The 21,409-nt window shown below is 44.6% G+C and overlaps 1 protein-coding gene and 1 long non-coding RNA gene across 3 annotated transcripts in view; one reads left to right on the top strand and one right to left on the bottom strand.

The window, feature by feature from the left end:
- LOC124095896 (solute carrier family 22 member 1) overlaps positions 1-16,603 on the top strand; it is a 30,267-nt gene extending 13,664 nt beyond the window's left edge. For both annotated transcript variants that reach the window (XM_046449307.2, XM_046449309.2), the window contains exons 8-11: positions 937-1,045; positions 5,529-5,641; positions 7,887-7,986; positions 15,252-16,603. In XM_046449307.2, the coding sequence (XP_046305263.1) occupies positions 937-1,045; positions 5,529-5,641; positions 7,887-7,986; positions 15,252-15,318 (389 nt within the window). In that variant the 3' untranslated portion in view covers positions 15,319-16,603. The remainder of the gene's footprint in view (positions 1-936; positions 1,046-5,528; positions 5,642-7,886; positions 7,987-15,251) is intronic.
- On the bottom strand, positions 4,670-6,143 carry LOC131424361 (uncharacterized). Its single transcript, XR_009227234.1, has 2 exons — positions 6,099-6,143; positions 4,670-5,456 (listed from the first exon to the last, which is right to left on the bottom strand). It is a non-coding gene; the product is annotated as an uncharacterized LOC131424361 (long non-coding RNA).
- Positions 16,604-21,409: the final 4,806 nt, after the last annotated feature.

Raw genomic sequence — 21,409 nt, 5'->3', positions numbered from 1 at the left:
GGCAGCGATGCTGTGTATGCCCTGGCTCCGACCCCCCGGGACCATCTCCTTCTTCTCTTGTTTTGTAGAAGCTGGGTCGGGTGTGGACTTTCCCAAGGCTCAGCCTGGCTTCTGGGGGGCAGAGAGCAGCAGAGGCCCGAGAGTGCCCCTGAGCTGTGTGTGCAGTGAGCAGCCTCCGTGCTCCTTGGGAAGCTCACGCCAACTGAGTGACACCAACCGAGCCTTCCCTACGTCACCAGTGTCTGGGGCCAGGGGCCAGCGTGGTGCAATATCTGTGACCTCAGGGGACTTGTCATGAGCCAGTATTTCTCAGGGCCACTTGTACTCTGGTGTGGGGGTAATGTCGGTGACAATGTCAGTGGTGATTAGGGATCTGTGTTCCTTCCTGGGACGCCCATTACTGTGGTCACCCCCAGTGGGAATGGGGATTCCAGCAGCTGTCTGGGGCTCACTCCCTAATCACCCTCCCTGTGACTGGCAGGAAGCTGTTTAGGTTGGAAGCAACACTAGATAGAGGACTCCATCAGGGCTGAGCCTGGAGGGAGCTAACTCACCTGCTGGGATGTTTCAGGATGGCTAGCAGCAGCGCTGTTCTAGGATCGACAAACCTCAGCCTTTAAATTCCGCAGTCACAGGGGGAATTTGACACGTTACCTGTAAGACTCATAACCACCCGTGAGCTGTGCAGCTAGCATCCACCCCAAGGACGCCAACAGCTTGTCTAGGTCGGCCTGCTGACGGGAGGCACAGCGGAGCCCCCAAACTCATTCCTGTCTCTGGGGACGAATGGAGTCTTCCCAGAGGCGTCACCATCAAGTCCTGAAGTCTCCCGAGCTCAGCGCACTTGTCTGAAAATGAAAGGGTCAGAGAGGATGCCCTCCACGCCTTCCCTCTGTGGCAAGAGAGCGCCACCCTGGTGTCCCTCTGTCTCTGCAGACCAGCACTGGCTGAATATCGTGGTGGCTTGCCTGGGCCGAATGGGGATCACCATTGTGCTGCAGATGATCTGTCTGGTCAACGCGGAGCTGTACCCCACCTTCATCAGGTGAGTGCGTAAGGTGGGGGGACATCGTCACACCTCCTGCCAGCCAGGCTCACGAGGACCAAAGTTTCCAGGACGTCTCCCCGAGCGCCCCCAAGGATCGGTCAAGTTGAACATTGGGTATTGCTAAGAATGGGTGCTCAGAGAGGTAGGGTTGGGCGTCAAAGAGAAGGTTCCGGGTTATGGGAGAGAATGTGAAATGTGGGCACTGGAGTCAACTAAGGGCAGGGGGCACGCCAGGCCCTGTAAACAGGTGGCACAAGAACAGAGGCTTCTGGGATGGAGGAGGGCGCGCTGGGCAAGCCGCGGGGCTGCTGAGCTTAAGTATCCCCTTAGCACTAGGCGGTGGTGCGGATGTCAGCTGCTCTGTTACACGCTGGACTAATAGTGACAAGCCTTTCCACACCCATGACCTAGGCTGCCTTTACAGTTGTTATTGAACATCCTCCTCCTCAGTTTTACACAAGAAGCTGAGGCTTGAACAGGGAGAGGGACTTCCAGGGTCACACAGCTAGAGAGCGCAGGGCCACGCCTTTCTGGCCTGGACACGTGTGCTTTCTCCACTCAGACATGTTACTGCTCTCTAAACCGAGGAATGTCCAAGAAATGTAGTGAAATATGAAATCGACCATGGTAAACCTTTTAAAGTGTTCAGGCGGGTGCCGTCGGGGGCACTGACATTGTGTGGTCAATCTCCAGAGCTCTTTCCACCTTGCAAAACAGTAACTCTGTACCATTAAACAGCACCCCATTCCTCCCTCCCAGCCCCTAGCAGCCACCATTCTTCTTTCTTTCTACGATTTTGACTACTCTAAGAACTTCATCTAAGTGGAATCGTACAATATTTTTGTGTCTGGCTTATTTTACTTAGCATAATGTCTTTGAGAGTCATCCATGTTGTAGCACATGCTCAAATTCTCTCCTTTTTAAGGCTGAGTAATATTCCATTGTGTTCAGAACATGTTTGTTCATCCATTCATCTGACCGTGGAAGCTTGGGTTGCTCTCACAGTTTGGTGTGAACATCAGTGCACAGATATCTCTTGGAGACTCTACTTTCAATTCTTTTTTTTTTTTAAAGGAGAGAGAGAGAGAGAGAGAGAGAGAGAGAGAGAGAGAGAGAGAATGAATCTTTTTTGTAGATGGACACAACACAATGCCTTTATTTTTATGTGGTGCTGAGAATCGAACCAGGTCTACCACTGAGCCACAGTCCCAGCCCTCTACTTTCAATTCTTTTGGATGCCTATCTAGATGTGAAATCACTGGTATTATGGTATAGCTATGATGTCCCCCGGACACTCCTGTGTTCATGAAGGTCTGAAATATCAGATTACAAGAGCTGTAACCTGGGTGGTGGGTTAATCCAGTTGGTGAATGATTAATAACTTGAAGGGATGATCGTACAGGGGGTTGGTAACTGTGGGCAGTGGGGCCTGGTGGAGGAAGTAGTCACGCTGGCATGCCTTGGAGGGGGTGAGTTTTGTTCTGGCTCCTCCCTCTCGGCCTCCTTCCTGCCTGCCTGCCCGAGCTCAGCAGCTTTCCTCCGCCACGCCCTTCTACCAGGGGATGCTACCTCCTCGGGCCCAGAGCCATGGAATCCGCCAGCCACGGACTGAAGCTCTGAAACTGTGAGCCCAGTAAACTTTCCCTCCTCCAAGTTGACCTTGTCAGGTCTTTTGATGAAAGCCGGCTGCGGATCCATGGTAATCCTATTTTTTAGTTTTCGGGTGACCTCCGTCCTGTCTTCACGACAACTGGCCTGTTTTACGTCCCACCACGGGGGCCCAGGTCTTCAGTTTCTCCCTGGTCCCACCAATGGCTATCTTCTTTTTCTTTATAGCGGCCACCTGATGGGCTGAGGGGGTGACTCACCATGCGCTCCATTTCTTCAGTGATCAGTGGTGTGGGACATCTCTTCACCCACTTGAAGCCCGTTTGTGTGTCTTCTCTGGAGAAAAGTCTGATGCAGTGATTTCCCCTTATCAGACTGGGGATTGATTGTGGCTCTTTATATATTCTGGATCTTGGGGCCTGATCCAATGTATGATTTCCAAACATTTTCTTCCATTCTCTAGGTCGCCTTTTTATTCAGTTAATCGTGTCCTTTGATGAACAGAAGCTCTGGATGGGATAAGCTCCAGTTTCTCTCTTTTTACTTTGGGTCCTACGCTTTTGGTGCTGAAGAACTTTTTTTTTTTTAAAGTCGGGCATACAGAGACTCAAATTTATGTTTTCTGAAAGCAAGTTTTGATGGCATAGATAATTAATCTTTTAAACACTGCCACAAAGTACAGAGTATCTCCAGCATCCCCCGAGTTTCTTCACACCCCTCTGCAGTAAGTTCCCTTCTCGCTCCACCTCCAGCTCCTGGCAGCTGCTAACCTGATTTCTGTCCCTTTAATGTCACCTTTTCCAGACTGTAAAGTAATATCAGCGTGCCTTGTGGCTTTTTTATTGCCGCGTAGCTTACCAGTGCCTGGACCTGCTCTCTTCATTCACCTGGTCATGGTTGGACTTGGACTCCTTCCTGTTTGGGGTGATCACGATATAGCTGCTCTGAATATCAGTGCACAGGTGTTTGGATGGACATGTTTTCACTTCTGTGGGGTAAAACTTAGGAGTGTGATGCTGGGTCATGTGATCTGTGGGGGTGCCCCAGCTCGCACTCCCGCAGGCCGCGTGTGAGACGTCCAGTTGCTCTGCGTCCTCACGGGTGTTTGGCAAGTCGGTGTTAAGCCACTCTGGGAGGTGGGGTGTTATTGTGGCCCTCCTTTTTCCTACTCCCTAGTAACGCCAAGCACCTTTGCATGGAATTATTGCCGTCTGTATCTCACAGGACTTGGTTTTAAATGAAGATCATTTTAATTGTAAAAGTAGCCATTTTATTTGATGTTTTAAGAGCTGCCATTATCTTAACCTGACTTGTGTTAGAATTCAGTTTATTATCTTGAGCTTTTTTCCTTTGCATAAATTGCTCCTTTCCCATTGTGAACATATCAGTGGCTTCTAAGAAAATTCCAGATCCCAACCTCATCTTACACCTTCACAGTTCTCTGAGTCCTTGAGTGATGACTCTGAGTTCGTCATTCTTTTTTCTGCCTGTTCCTGTATCAAAAGGCCATGTCCGAGACTCTCATTTGTACAGTGTTGCTTGGACTGAGGACAGAGATGAAGACAAACTAAACAGAAAACCTACACTGGCAGTTCTGAGTCCAGAGTCTAAAAACTTTGGGACAAATAATTCCATTGTTATGGCCACCAGTCCCAGGGGATTGAGTCAGAATATAATCTGTCAAAAATGCTGTATCAGTCAGCTTTGTGTTACTGTAATAAAATACCTGAGATAATCAACTTAATAAGAGAAAAGGTTTATTTGGCTCACAGTTTCAGAGGTTTCAGATACAAGCCTGATCAAAAAGAAAATCTCTCCTATCCCAGAGTGTGGCCAAAAGAATATTGTCACAAAGCAGATGAAAATTGTAAACAGATCTGCTACCATAAAATGCAAAATAATAATGAGTCAGTCATCTCTATAAAGTAAGAGCTTAAAGCAAATGTGTACATTCCTGGGAGATTAGATGGCAAGATAACAGAAGACACTGAAGCCACTCAGAGAGTAAAGAAATGAAAAAATTAAAGCATTTAATAAATGAAAGCCAGCTTGACAGCAGCACAAAGGAGAATAGATACAGGAGGACAAGACGCACGCAGAGTTACAGAATAAAATGAAAACGTGCAGAATTCAGAAGGCCTAGTGCTTATACAAGTTAATGTTTTTGATATTAATACACGTTAATATGTGTTCACACACACACACAGACACACACACACAGACACACACAAACACACACACAGACACACAAACACACACAGACACACACACAGACACACACACACAGACACACACACAGACACACACACAGACACACACACAGACACAGACACACACACAGACACACACACACACACACACACACAGACACACACAGACACACACACACACACACCCCTAACCAATGTGCGCCACTCCCAGGCACCAGGGCTGACATGAGCCTAAATCCTTTAGACCTAGTCACCCACAGATGTGTCTTCACCTCCCAGTGACAACAGGTCTTGGTCCTGGACAGGAGGGTGTCGAACTGAGGGTTGGAGCAGGGAGCACATGGGCTCGTGACCTTCATCAGGCCTCGATCGATTCTTCACGGGTGACGCGCCTGAGAGCTGGTGTCTGGTGTGGAACTGAGAAGAGGCCGGCGGGCAGGGCATGGCCCTCCCCCTTTCCACCCTGGTCTGACACCCACCCCCTCTCAGTCTGACGTGGTGGTCCACAGGCTCCTCCTGGTCCTCGCAGTTGGCCCGAGGTGTGCTGCGCGCTGTCCCGGTGGCCACAGGAGTTGGCACTTCCGTTGGCTCTAGGATAAGAAAGACGGGATCTTGGAAAACCAAATCACAGGATGTGATCTCTGGATTCTCTGCTTCCTCAGGAACCTTGGGGTGATGGTGTGCTCCGCCCTGTGTGACGTGGGTGGGATCTTCACTCCCTTCATGGTCTTCAGGCTGATGGAGATTTGGCAAGCCCTGCCCCTTGTTCTGTTTGGTAAGACCTCATGAGCCTGCGCCCCCTCCTTTGCAGCCTGCGGGGCACAGTGTGGTCCTCGACTGCTCCCCGACCCTGTGAGGATGGAGCACCCTCTTCAGCTGTCTCTGGGGAAAGAGAAGATACAATTTCTAGGAAATGGCCAGAGATTTATATCCAATGGCTCCCAAATCCAGTCATTCATTCCAGGGCAAGATTCAACTGGCCTTTGAACAGCCTCCTGCTTCCTGTGCCTTCAATGGCTAACTGGCTGCATTTACTGTGAGCGCGGGAGGTCTGAAGGTGCTGAACTCACCCCCTTCTCCTTCTGGAGCTAAGAAATGGAGGCAGGACGTGAGACAAGTGGGAATCAAAGTGCCATATCGGCTTTACTGCTGATAAAGTTGGATAGTGAAAGAGGAGGGAGCTACTCCTTCTTCCCCCAGCCTTGAGCTTGGGCCCTCCAAGACCTGCTTACCTGGTTGGTAGACAGCAAAACGGCTGTTCTTGGGCAGAGACCTGCCATGCACAGGTGATAGCAAGGGGGAGAGGAGGGGTGGGAGGAGGAGAGGGGGAGAGGAGGGGTGGGAGGAGGAGAGGGGGAGGGAGGATAGAAGGGAGAGGAAGGGGGAGAGAGGAGGGGAGGGAGGAGAAAGTAATTATACATATGTGTGTTATGCTCTATACCCATACCTGTCTATCTACAGATCTACCTATCTACCTATCTATCATCTATCTATCTCTCTATCTATAGATCTATCTACCTGTCTATCATCTATCTATCTCTCTATCTGTCTATAGATCTATCTATCTATCTCTCTATCTATAGATCTATCTATCTCTCTATCTCTATCTATAGATCTATCTATCTCTCTATCTCTCTATCTATAGATCTATCTATCTATCTATCTCTCTATCTATAGATCTATCTATCTATCTATCTCTCTATCTATAGATCTATCTATCTATCTATCTATCATCTATCTATCTATCTACAGATCTATCTATCTATCATCTATCTATCTATCTATCTACAGATCTATCTATCTACCTATCTATCATCTATCTATCTATCTACAGATCTATCTATCTATCATCTATCTATCTCTCTATCTATCTACAGATCTATCTATCTACCTATCTATCATCTATCTATCTATCTACAGATCTATCTATCTATCTATCTATCTATCATCTATCTATCTATCTATAGATCTATCTATCTATCTCTCTATCTATAGATCTATCTATCTATCTATCTCTCTATCTATAGATCTATCTATCTATCTATCTCTCTATCTATAGATCTATCTATCTCTCTATCTATAGATCTATCTATCTATCTATCTCTCTATCTATAGATCTATCTATCTCTCTATCTATAGATCTATCTATCTATCTATCTCTCTATCTATAGATCTATCTATCTCTCTATCTATAGATCTATCTATCTATAGATCTATCTATCTATCTCTCTATCTATAGATCTATCTATCTATCTATAGATCTATCTATCTATAGATCTATCTATAGCTCTATCTATAGGTCTATCTATCTATCTATCTATCTATAGGTCTATCTATCTATCTATCTATAGATCTATCTGTCTATAGATCTATCTATCTATCTATCTATCTATAGATCTATTTCTCTATCTATAGATCTATCTATCTATCTATCTATCTATCTCTCTATCTATAGATCTATCTATATATCTGTAGATCTATCTATTTCTCTATCTATCTGTCTATAGATCTATCTATCTATCTATCTATCTATCTATCTATAGATCTATTTCTCTATCTATAGATCTATCTATCTATCTATCTCTCTATCTATATATCTGTAGATCTATCTATCTCTCTATCTATAGATCTATCTATATATCTGTAGATCTATCTATTTCTCTATCTATCTATCTATAGATCTATCTATCTGTCTATCTTCTATCACAGCCGTCAGCATTGAGTCTCACATTCTTCTTGAGGCACGCGGCTCAACATTCCCCGCTAACCCTTGACATCAGTTACTATGGAGCTCCCCTCTTTTGTGGAGGTACACAGGCACCTTTCCTTTCCTTCCTCTTGCCTTCCCCCACTACCCCATCCTTTTCTTTCCTAAATGTCCCTGACAAGGTTTTGACAATAAGCCGGGTCTCTCCCCTCCTCTCCCCATTGCCTAGACGTCTCTTTGGTTGGCTGTGAACCTTTCTGGAGGTGGAGATGTCTGTGCTCTAACCCTCCTCTTGCGATCTGTCTCATTGAAGGGGTGTTGGGCCTGACGGCCGGAGGCGTGACGCTGCTTCTTCCCGAGACCAAGGGCGTTGCTTTGCCTGAGACCATCCAAGATGCTGAGAACCTCCAGAGGTGAAGTCCGGGGTGCTGGGGTGGGGAGATGTTAGCCCTGCCCTCTAGAAGGGTCACAGTATCACTCCACACACTCTCTTTCTTCCATCTTTTCTTTAAAATTTATTTTTTATTAGCTCTAATCAGTTACACATGACAGCAGATAGCTTTTTGATTTGCTGTGCACAAACGGAGCACAACTAACTATTCATTTCTCTGGTTGTACACCATGTAGAATCGCAGCACATGTGCAGTCAGAGATGGACCTAGGGTGATGATGTCTGTCTCATTCCACTGTCTTTCCTACCTCCATGCCCTCTCCCCTTCCCGCCCTCCCCTTGGCCGGATCAAATTCCTCCATTCTCCCCACCCCCACCCCATTATGGATCACATCCACTTGTCAGAGAGAACATTCGGCTTTTGGATTTGGGGATTAGCTTAATACACTCAGCATGATATTCATCCATTTACCTGCAAATGCCATGATTTTATTCTCTTTTAATGCCAAGCAATAATCCATTCTGAAAATATACCACAGTTTCTTTATCCATTCATCTATTGGAGGGTATCTAAGTTGCTTCCACAGTTTAGCTACTATGAATTGAGCTGCTATGAAATTGAGGTGGCTTCGTTACTATACTATGCTGTTTTTAAGTCCTTTGGATATAGACAGAGGAGAGAGATAGCTGGGTCAAATGGTGGTTCCATCCCTAGTTTTCTTTCTTTCTTTTTTTAAATATTTTTTTTAGTTGTAGATGGACACAATGCCTTTATTTAATTTATTTATTTTTATGTGGTGCTGAGGATCGAACCCAGGGCCTCACATGCGAGTGCTCTACCCCTGAGCCACAACCCCAGCATCTGGTTCAGATTCTTTAGTGATTTTTCTTTTTTTTTTTCATTAGTTGCTCAAGATAATACAATGATCTTGACATATCATACATTTGACTCATATAGGGTGTGAATTCTCATACAAAAAAATGGCTTGAAGTCTTGATTCTCGTAATGGAGTGTGCTTTCGTAGAGTTTCAGATTCTATTCTTAAAGCTCTTTAAAAAAAGAAAGAAAGAAAAGAAGGAAGGAGAGAAGGAAAAGAAAGCAAAAGTCTCCAGTGAAGCAGTCAATCTCTCAGGCCCATTTCCAGGCTCAGTTCCAAGGATTTTGTAGCCAGACACGGTCCCTGTGCAGTAGAGAGTGGCCCCTGGAGTCATAAGGACCTGGGCCTAAATCCGACATGGTCCTGAGACTTTGGGAATGTCACTGAGCCCTTCAGAGCCTGAATTTCCTTCCCTGTAATATACCACATCGTCCGTCCCTAACTTAGAGGGCTGCCGCAGAAATTCAGTAGCTGAGGTCAGTGACTGTGATTGATCTATTGCCTTATCTTACTGGATGTTCATTACATCTCAGATTTTCTCCACTTTTCTTGCAAATTGTATGATTTCTTCAATGATTCTCAAAACTTTGGATGCAGAAGAATCACAAGGGAAGTTGCAAACATGCAAACATGTTCCCCCTACTAGGACTACTCTTAGCCGCCACAGGAAAATCTGCCCAATTCGGCCTTCATCCTTGATTACCTTCTGCCATGGAAGGTCCATCCCCTGTATCAGCTTTACTTCACTCCAGCACAATAGTAGTAGCAGGAGTTTTCCTCCTTATCCGCTTCTACCCACTAATAGAACATAATCAGACTATTCAAACACTTACTCTCTGTCTAGGAGCTATTACCACCCTATTCACCGCTATCTGTGCTCTAACCCAAAATGACATTTAAAAAATCATCGCATTCTCTACTTCAAGTCAATTGGGATTAATAATAGTAACTATTGGAATTAATCAACCTCACTTAGCATTTCTTCATATTTGCACACATGCATTCTTCAAAGCTATATTATTCATATGTTCAGGATCAATTATTCATAACCTGAACGACGAACAAGACATTCGAAAAATAGGAGGTTTATTTAAAGCCCTTCCATTTACCTCATCTTCACTTATTGTTGGCAGCCTAGCACTAACAGGAACTCCCTTCCTAACTGGATTCTACTCTAAAGACCTAATTATTGAATCTGCTAACACGTCGTATACCAACGCCTGAGCCCTAACTATTACTCTCCTTGCCACCTCCCTAACCGCTGTCTACAGTACACGAATTATCTTCTATGCCCTAATAGGACAACCTCGATTTTCTACACTAACCTCAGTTAACGAGAATAACCCTCAACTGCTTAATTCAATTAAACGCCTTCTTATTGGCAGCATTATTGCAGGATTTATCCTTTCATACAATATTCCACCTATAAATATTCCAGTCCTAACCATACCTATTTACCTAAAACTTACAGCACTATTAGTAACCATCTTAGGGTTTGTTATTGCTATAGAACTAAACTCAATAACTCTTTATCTTCAAACCAAAATATACTCAAGCACATCAAAATTTTCAACCTTACTAGGCTATTTTCCTCTATTATTCACCGACTTAACCCCCATCTCAACCTTATTATAAGCCAAAAATTATCATCAACCCTTCTAGACCTAATCTGACTAGAAAAAACTATCCCTAAATTTACCGCTAATCTTCATTCAATAGCCTCTACTATAACCTCTAACCAAAAAGGCCTCATCAAACTATATTTCTTATCATTTTTGACTTCAACACTCCTAGCAATCATAACCATATTCTATTTCCACGTGTAATTTCAATCACAATAAAAATACTAACAAACAATGATCAACCAGCTACAACCATTAATCAACTTCCATAACTATACATAGCCGCCACCCCTATTGAATCTTCACGAATTAATCCCAACTCATCCCCTTCAAATATTATTCAATTCTCCGAATCCTTAAACTCAACTACAATTTCTACCTCATCATATAAAATTATAAGTATAATAATTAAGAACTCTGCTAAAAATCCCAGCAACAAAACCCCTCAAATGACTACATTTGACCCTCATGTCTCTGGGTACTCCTCCGTTGCTATAGCCGTAGTAAAACCAAATACCACCAACATCCCTCCTAAGTAAATTAAAAATACTATTAAACCTAAAAAAGACCCCCCAAAATATAACACAACCCCACATCCAATTCCCCCACTAACAATCAACCCTAAACCTCCATAAATAGGAGAAGGCTTTGAAGAAAATCCCACGAGGCCTAAAACAAAAAGTATACTTAACAAGTACGTAATATATGTCATTATTTTTACATGGAATCTAACCATGACCAATGACATGAAAAATCATCGTTGTTATTCAACTATAAAAACACTAATGACAAACACCCGCAAAACCCATTCTCTAATTAAAATTATTAATCACTCCTTTATTGATTTACCTGCGCCCTCTAATATTTCAACATGATGAAACTTTGGATCTCTACTAGGCCTCTGCCTAGCTATCCAAATCCTTACCGGATTATTTCTAGCAATACACTACACATCCGATACCATAACAGCCTTCTCATCAGTTACCCACATCTGTCGAGACGTAAATTACGGTTGACTTATCCGCTATATACATGCTAACGGTGCATCAATATTTTTTATCTGCCTCTTCCTTCATGTAGGCCGAGGGATATACTATGGCTCATACACCTACTTTGAAACATGAAACATTGGAGTTATTCTCCTATTTGCAGTAATAGCTACAGCTTTTATAGGCTATGTTCTCCCCTGAGGTCAAATATCATTCTGAGGAGCAACCGTAATTACCAATCTTTTATCTGCTATTCCATACATTGGTACAACCTTAGTTGAATGAATCTGAGGTGGATTCTCAGTAGACAAAGCCACTCTAACACGATTCTTCGCATTCCACTTTGTTCTTCCATTTATCATTGCAGCCCTAGTCATAGTTCATCTCCTTTTCCTCCATGAAACTGGATCAAACAACCCTTCAGGCCTTATTTCTGACTCAGATAAAATCCCCTTTCACCCATACTACACTATCAAGGATATCCTCGGAGTTCTTCTCCTTATTTTAATTTTAATAGCCCTAGTTTTATTTTCGCCCGACCTTCTAGGAGATCCTGATAATTATACACCTGCAAATCCCTTAAGTACACCACCTCATATTAAACCAGAATGATACTTCTTATTTGCCTACGCTATTCTCTGATCTATTCCCAATAAACTAGGAGGTGTTTTAGCCTTAGTCTTCTCAATTCTTATTTTAATACTCTTTCCACTACTCCATTTATCTAAACAACGTAGCATAATATTTCGACCATTAAGTCAATGTATATTTTGAATCCTAGTAGCAGACCTATTTACACTGACCTGAATCGGAGGACAACCTGTTGAATACCCATATATTATCATTGGCCAACTAGCATCAATTCTATACTTCGCTATTATTCTCTTAATTTTACCAACCGTTAGCCTAATCGAAAATAAACTTCTTAAATGAAGAGCCCTAATAGTATAAATATTACCTTGGTCTTGTAAACCAAAAATGAAGTTATAAGCTTCTTAGAGCAGTGTATCAGGGAAGAAAATATACTTTCCACCTTCAACTCCCAAAGCTGACATTCCTTACTTAAACTATTCCCTGCACTCGACCAGTTGCTTAAATTTTGACTTCTATGTCACTATCAACTTTTATTCAATGATCCATTCTCCTATGTAAATCGTGCATTTAATGCTTTTCCCCGTTAAGACATTACTAATCCATGTACATAGGACATTATATGTTTAATCAACATTAATAATACTCCCACCATGCATATAAGCACGTTCATAATACTAACATAGTACATAATACAGTACCTTATAACTTCACATTAAATGCTTGCCAATACGACTGTGGTCACTCAAATAATCCCTGTTCAAAGTACATAGTACATTAATATCACTGGCGGTACATACCACATTAAGTCATAAACCTTTCTCGCTCCAAATGACTATCCCCTACCAACTTTGGTCTCATAATCTACCATCCTCCATGAAACCATCTACTCACCCACGTCGTGTCCCTCTTCTTGCTCTGATCCCATTTAACTTGGGGGTAGCTAATTATGTACTTTATCTGGCATCTGGTTCCTACCTCAGGGCCATAAATCGCATAATCGCCCACTCGTTCCCCTTAAATAAGACATCACGATGGATTAGTTCCATTCTAGCCCGTGACCCAACATAACTGCACTGTCATGCCTTTAGTGGTTTTATTTTGGGGGGGATGCAGGGACTCACCATTGGCCGTCAGAGGCCTCGTTCCATTCAATTCAATTGTAGCTGGACTTATTAGTCAATATTCTCGCTTTACATAACTACTATCTGCCATAGTCGGGCTTAATGCTCGATAGACAAAAAAAAAAAGTTTAAACAGAAATTCCATAGTAGATCCAAATGCAAAAATAAACGTTTAACCAATTATCTTTTTCTCCAAACCTATTTAAATCTTCTTACCTGCTTTAAATTTTATTAACTTCTTTCTCAGTAGATTAAACTTATAAATAAAATTTGATTAAATCTCCTTATATAATTATACTATATTATACTTACACTAATAATACTTACATATAACTCTGTTTACCAAATCTTATATAAGCATATCTCCCCAAAATTCATATGTTAATGTAGCTTAATTTAATAAAGCAAAGCACTGAAAATGCTTAGATGGGTATTTATACCCCATAAACACATAGGTTTGGTCCTGGCCTTTTCATTAGCTTCTAGCTAACTTATACATGCAAGCATCCCTGTCCCAGTGAGAATGCCCTCTATATCTATTAACTGATCAAAAGGTGCAGGCATCAAGTTCACTAATCCTGGTAGCTCATAACGCCTTGCTCCACCACACCCCCACAGGAGACAGCAGTAATTAAAATTAAGCCTATAAATGAAAGTTTGACTAAGTTAAGCTAAATTAAGAGTTGGTAAATTTCGTGCCAGCCACCGCGGTCATACGATTAACTCTAGTTAATGAAACACGGCATAAAGCGTGATTAAGAGACTAATCAGATAAGATTAAAATAATATTAAACCGTAAAAAGTCTTGATAATAATGAAAATCAAATACGAAAGTAATCTTAAATTTTCTGAATTCACGATAGCTAAGATCCAAACTGGGATTAGATACCCCACTATGCTTAGCCCTAAACATAAACATTCAATAAACAAGAATGTTCGCCAATGTTCTTGACTTAGGTAATGAAAGTGGGGCCCTGGCAGCTGTTTGAATAAGCTCTGCCGGTGATGCCCGCGCAGACAGGTGCTCTCTGAACCAACACACGCTTCCTCCAGTGGCCGATGATGTCCTTCTCTTGGGTCCAGGTGGTAGGAATGTTGTATTGTTGGTTTTACTGTATTGCTTTCTATCTTGTTGACAGGCCCCTGGTCCTCTCCTAGGGTGCTGTGTTCAATACTCACTCCATTGCCATGGTTGCACCTGCCCTCCAGGGAGACCAGGTGCTCTGGCCCGAGCCCCCATCCACACCTCCTCTGCTCTCCACAGTGCTCTTCCCGTTTCATAATACCCCAATTTCATTGTTTGTCGTCTCCTCTATATAACTCCATACGCAGTTCCAATCCATTGACAGAGTGATCACTTCTGTGACTCCTATGTCCCTGCTTTGGGGAGACATCAGGGATGAGTGCAGTGGTGGCCCTAACTGACCTTTGTGGAGTGCTACTGCCTGCCCAGCTCAGTGGAAGCACTTGGTGCGTCCTCCTCATCCTCCCAAGCCCTGCTCAGCACCTGCTGTTTTTTTGCAGACTCCTTCTACAGATGAAGGATTAATGACAGCCCCCCCCCCCAAAGCCTCCAGATCCAAGATGGAGTGTTGACTATTAGGTGCCTGTGGTAGGCAGCAGCTCCATGGGCGTCCACCCCAGGGGGCTGCCAAATTCCCCTGAACGGGCAGGTGAATCCCGCAGGCCTGGGCATCTATTGCTGTGACTCAGTTCTGTCCCCATAGCAGAAAGCAGCCTAGACAACAGCTACCTAAGTGGGTGAGTCTGGTTTCTAATACAGGTTTATCTACGGACGTGGAAATTTGAATTTCATTTACAAGTGCCACAAAATATTTTCATTTTGATTTTTTCCACCAATTTAAACATAATAATAATAAGAAACCTCCACTCACAAACCTGACACAAGCAGGCCACAAGCCAGACCTGGCCCTGGCTCCTTTGTCAACCCATTTTCCTCGTCGCTTGCTCTCCTGGGTCTCTCTGTATGTTTGAGATACTCTGCACACAGCTTTGCAACCCTAATAGAGATGTTGACTGCTTCTTAATTTTGACTTTTAATTTTCATTTCTGGTTGCCACAGGAAAGCGAAGCCCAAAGAAAACACAATTTACCTTCAGGTCCAAGCGTCGGAACTCAAGGGCACCTGAGAGGGAGCTGGCTCTGAGAAGAAAAGGCAGACGTGTCTCAAAGGTCTTGACTTCTCTGTATTTTCCCTCAGACTTGCTGCCCCCCAATTAATATCAATCCTATAGAATGGTCTGAGTGGGCTCTGCCATACTTTGTCTTGCTTTTTTAACCCTGTGAAGCCCTGGTTATCTTTTACCTATTCATCCATTTCTAGTGAGAACTGCTGGTTCAGTGGGTATCAAGCACTTAATCACCTAAAGTATTTGAAGATCCAAGAGAATTTAAATATTGCTATTAAAAGACCTCTGTAGCATTTTTTTTTCTAGAATAACTATTGCTTTATTCACACTCTGGAAGAAAATGCCTTGGCAATTGTGGGTTTCCATGTGGGCAAGAGCATTTCAGTGTAGATTATTTGGCAGGAACTGGATTTTAAACATGGCGGCTCTTCCAGCAAATTGTATCCCAGTTATGCTTAAATATGTGTGATGGAGGAGAACATGATCGTCTTGTGGAGTCCAGAAGCACTGTGACCACATTAGGAAGACGTTTCTGTCTCCTGTATTCCAGGAACATGTGACTCCAAGATACTCTAGGTTTGGGTTTTTGTTGGTGATTCTAGAAGGTGAACCAAATTGCCTCTGTGAGATAGCTTAGTGAACCCACCAAAAAGAGCTCACCTTACCACAGGTTTTGTGCTCCTCGATGCTGTGCAGTGAGTGATCTTGGAGTGGAGGACACAAAAACTTCCATTTAAATTTTATTGACCTGTGAGACAACCCAAAAGACAACGTATAAGCCAGTCCCCAGGAAAGTTCCTCCTGGGACCTGGAGGTCTGAAGAAATGCAGGTGGTTGTATGAAAAACATTCACAGTCTGATCCAGCTGAGATAAGCCATGGCCACAGGCTGCAGGCCGAGAGACCAGGGGAACTGGACCAAGCGTGAGCACGCTGGCTGGCTGTTGAGGATGGACAAGGCTGAGGCGTAGCTCAGTGGTGGAGCACTTGCCTGGTGTGGGTGAGCCCTGGGTCTTGTCCTCGGTGCAGGGGAAAAAGTATGTAGGATAGAGGGGAGAATGGAAATCTACAGCTTTGCCCTTGGCCAAAAAAGGCCCGTCTTTCTAGTTTTGGGTGAAGAGAACGTACAGAACACAGTGCTTCATCCCAGCCTCCCTCCAGCAAGGCCTCGCTGTGTCAGCACTTTCCGACCCTCAAGATGATGTGGTTCACTGGTAACAAGTGTGTAAATCGTAGGCTTCTCATAATATTTTTCAAATGTGTATTAAAAGCATCCGTCTAATGTGTCTTGGAATCCTCTTGGCAACACCTGGAGGAAGACTTTACACACAGAAGTGTCTTCATTAAAAACAATGACACCCCCACACCCCCACCCTGACTTCCTGCTGCCCTCTAGACCTGTGAGACTGTCTAGGGTGTGGGCTGTTCTTGGAGATGAGGCCCAGCAGGGCCGACTTAGAGGGCAGGCAGCTGGGGCACGGCAAGATTTGTCGGAAGAGTGAAGTGTGTCTGCGGAGGTGACTTCCTCCTGGTGTCTCTGTCCATGCTGTCTGGGGTAGGGGGGGGACAGAGGGTCATTCCAGGAACCGACTTGTGCACAGAGAGGGCATTGGGGACCCGCCTCTCCTCGCCTTCTCACCGTCACTGCCCTCCGGCCAAAGTCAACCTAGATAAAGGTGGGTGGAAGAGGGGTCATCTGGAGGCCCAAAAGTGTTGGTCAGGGGGACGGATGGTGTGGAACACTCGGAGAGCCTGGCTCTGTGACTCAGGCACCAGGAGACATCAAAAGCTCCTGGTAAGCGTGTTACCCAACAGCCTGGGCTCCTCACCCGGTCTCCAAGAAGCCCATCTACAGCAAGCGCGGCAAACTGTGTGTGGGGGGGACCTCATATCACTGAGGGGCCCAGAGGGCAGCCAAGGTCCCAGTCACTGAGGGGCACAGAGGGCAGCCAGGGATGGGGGTGACAAGCACCAGGAGCAGACAACCACCTCTAAAAGTGGGTGGAAGGAGTGCAGGGTCCACTGTCCCTTCCCCGGTCCTGCCCCAGACCTTTCCTTCAGCGCCTGGAGCTCAGCCTTCAGCAGTTTCTCTGTGGGCCTCGAAGCCTCCCCACTGTGGTGGACGGAGTCAAGCCCACCTTGGTCATCAAGCAACGGGTTTGTGGACCACCGGTCAGCTGAGGGCAGAACAGGGCCTCAGCAGGAGTCTGGAGGTCCAGGACGCCTACATGTCTTAATGCCTGGGGGCGGTGGCCCACAGAGGAAGCCGTCCTTCCAGCCTTGTCCTGCGGTCCTAGGTAGAGATCAGACTCAATCATGGGCCTCAAATTTAGGTCTCCTGGACCAGAACACAGGAGAAATGTAAGTTTGGAAACAAAACAGGAAGGAGGGGGCAGGAACCTGCTCCAAGAGTGAGTTCCCAGCTCCCAGCATTCCCGACTGTGTCCCCTGCCCAGGCCGTGGGCACTGAGGAGGACAGACGGGATCTAAATCACCTGGGTGGTGTTCAGAGATTCCATCCTGAGCCCTGGCGTCTGGGCACCCTGTGCTGGCTTGCGAAGCGTGCTCTTCAGCCTGGAAGGGAGGAGCCTGTCCTATTTTAGGCTCATGCCTGAGAAATAAGTATTTGAACTTTCTGTGCCATTCTTAAAGGGACGTGCGTGTACTTTTGAGCTACCTACACACCCACACATGCCACAGACCATACGCAGCCACATGCCTAAGGCTGGTGGTGTCAGGGCTCAGAAAAGAGTACCCCAAAGCATAGTGTTTTTTTTGGTTTTGTTTTAAAGAAAAACCGAGTTCTCTCTGACCTTCTCCTGCCTTTGTGCCTCTCAGCGCTTCTCCCCTGGAGCATGAAGGGGCTTTCTCTGACTTTCCCTCATCTGACCCTTGATGTTGCCGTGGAGGGCAACATCACGAACCCCTCCCTGGAATCCCATCGACAGAGAAGAGTAACTGGAATCACAGGAAAGGAGACTTGAGCTCAGCCCCTACCTCCCTCTCTGAGGGTCCCCCTGGGGGACTATCTGCCTAACAAGACAGCCTTTGTCCCCACCTTCCATGTCCAGGCATTTCCCCGATTCTGTTCCTTTGCTTAGGGCACTGTAAAACTCGGACCATCTGGCCCTTCTTCAAGTCCTCCTTGTGAGGCTCCCGTGAGTGTGCGCGTAGTGACGTCCTATCCCTTTCCGCCAGTTAATCTGTCCATTGCCAGTTAATTCTAGAGACTCACATTACCAGACCTCTGGAAAGAGAAGGTTATAACTCCCTTCACTGTTGATGCAGGTATTCAATTAACCCCACACTCCTCCTGAGAGGGCAAAGCCTGCTTTCTCGACTCACCTCACAGTTTAATTAAAATAAATCTGAGACTCTGGTTGCCGGGGAGTGGAGAAATGGCAAGATAGCAACCTAAAACCATAACCGCGCAGATTCACTCAGAACAGGGGGCCGTCCTAGGCGCCTTATTCCACCCCCCTGGTGATGTTGGTAGCATCACCTAATTGGAGAGAAAAGGCACCTGAGGTGCAGAGGCCACGTGGCTCACCCCATGTCACCAGGTAGTAAGCAGGAGACCTGTGTGCCCTCCAAGTCCATTTTTAGCCAAGAAGCTGTGCTTCCTCCTGAGGTCCAAGCAAGCAGCCTTATGAGCAATAGCCAAAAAAACAAGTCCAAACCAAAGCACCCTTCTCCCGAGAACCAGAAAGCCCTCTCGGGGCTGGCCCTAGCGGGAGGTTCTGAGGTGGCTGTGGGTGATCTTGGAGGCCTGTTCTCTTCAGAGCCGTGGTCATCAGGCGGCTCTCTGAAACTGGCGCTGTGCAGAGTTCTCCACGATTATTCTTAAATGGCAGTTTTTGATTCCTACTTCTTTTTAAAAAGTTAAAAATTCCAAGAAACATACAAAAAAGTAGAAGTCATTTCAAATCTCAGCACCTAGGAAGGTCCTATAGGAGAATGAGAGTCGCCGCACTGCCCTCAGCCTGGCCCCCAGGGAGTCGCATGGACAGTGCGGGAGCTGCCCTTTCCAGGTGGAGTACGTGCATGGAGACAAGGTGGGATGGAGTTTGGGGACACCAGGGATGTGTGTAGTCCCCACACTGTCCCCTGCCACCTCTGGCCACTACACCAGCAGCCGTGGCTTGGAGCTGAGCTGTCACAGGAGAACCAGAGAACAATGCGGGCAGACTCCTGGCGAGGTTGCAGTTGGGGCCGACAGAGGTTCAGAACAGGAGGAGACCAGCTGCTCTGGGTGGGAAGACAGCAGAAGCCTGGAGAGAGGGACTGAGGACTCGGTGCTGGTCTCTGAGAAAGAGACCAGTGGAACTGGTCGCCTCTCAGCTCTGCTGACCCTTGACCCAGCACCAGCGCCCCAGGTGGTGGGACTCTGGGTTAAATTTGCCTAAGAATAATCAAACTCTCCAGAATGATCTACCTCGAGGAACTACAAAAGCAAGAAAAAGCTAAACCTAAAATTCATAAAAGGAAAGAAATAAAGACCAGAATGGAAACAAATGAGAGACAAAACAAAAACCAGAAGATGAATGAAATGAAAAGTTGTTTCTTTGAAAAATATCAACAAAACGTTTGCGAGGCTAAGAAAAACAGAAAGACTCAGATAAAATCAAAGATGAGAAAGGAGAGATTACGAGGGATACCACAAAATACGAATGTGGAATTTTGAGTGTGAAAGACCTCTAGAAACTACTGAGCAATTATATGCCAACAATTTGGAAAGCCTAGAAGAAATGGAGAAATTCCTAGATGCATACAACCTAGCAAGACTAAATCAAGAAGAAATAGAAATCTAAACAGACCAATAATGACTAAAGAGATTGAGTAATAAAAAGTTCCCTTCAAAGAAAAGTTTAGATTAACTGACTTCACTGCTGTATTCAAAGAACTAATACTAATTCTTTAAAAATCACTCTAAAAGATGGAAAGGAAGAAACTCTCCCAAACTCATTCTATGGGCTGACATTACCCTGATACTAAAACAGACAAGGAAGAAACAGGAAGGAGGGGAGGGGTGGAGGGAGGGAGGGAGAGAGGGAGGGAGGGAGGGAGGGAGGGAAGAGAAAGCAAGAAAGCAGAAAAGAAAACTATAGGCCAATATCCTTGATAAATATAGATGCAAAAATTCTCAGCAAATTACTAGTAAACCAAATCCAACAGCACCTCAAAAAGAATGGGATTTTTCCAAGAGCTGCAAGAATGGTTCAACCTATGCAAGTCGATAACCACACTACATGACATCAAGAGAATGAAGGGCAAAACCACATGATCATCTCAATAGACACAGAAAAAGCATTTGATAAAATTTTCCATCCCTTCAAGATTAAAAACTCTGAACAAATTAATCATTGAAGGAATGTACCTCAACACAATGACAATTATATATGAGAAAACCACAGTTAATATCATACAGAACAGGGAAAAGTAGAAAGTTTTTCCTCTAAGATCTGGAACAAGACAAGGATGCACACTTTCACTTTTATTTAACTTTGTACTGCAAATTCAAGGCAAGCAATTCAACAAGAGGAAAAAAAAATAATGGGTAACCAATTTGAAAGGAGGAAGTCAACTTGTTCTGGCTAAATTGATCTTATATGCAGAGAAACCTAAAGACCCCACCAACAAACTGTTACAACTGATAAATTCAGTCAAGTTGCAAGATGCAAAATCAGCTAAAAAACGAGTAGCATTTCTATCACCAATAATGAACTAGCTGAAGAAGAGAGGAATCCCATTTACATAACTACAAAAATTAAATAGAAGAAAACACATAGGAATAAATTTAACCAAAGAGATGAAAACATAGAAATTTTGATGAAAGAAAGTGATGATCACAAAGAACACACACACACAGGCACACACACACAAACACACACACACACACACACACACACACACAAGACATCCCATGTCCATGGGTTGGAAGATTTAATGTTGGTAAAATGTACAAACTACCCCTAAGTGATCCACAGATCCAATTCAATCCCTATCAAAATTCCAATTGCATTCTCCAAAGAAATAGAAAGATCTAATCCCAAAATTCGTATGGAACCACAAATAGTCAAAGGAATCTTGAG

Source organism: Marmota monax, unplaced genomic scaffold, assembly GCF_021218885.2.
Source record: "Marmota monax isolate L192 unplaced genomic scaffold, Marmota_monax_Labrador192_F-V1.1 WCK01_AAM20220418_F8-fsc00083, whole genome shotgun sequence".
NCBI lineage: Eukaryota > Metazoa > Chordata > Mammalia > Rodentia > Sciuridae > Marmota > Marmota monax.
Note: the sequence above shows the minus strand (reverse complement) of the source record. Positions and strands in the feature narration are given on the sequence as shown.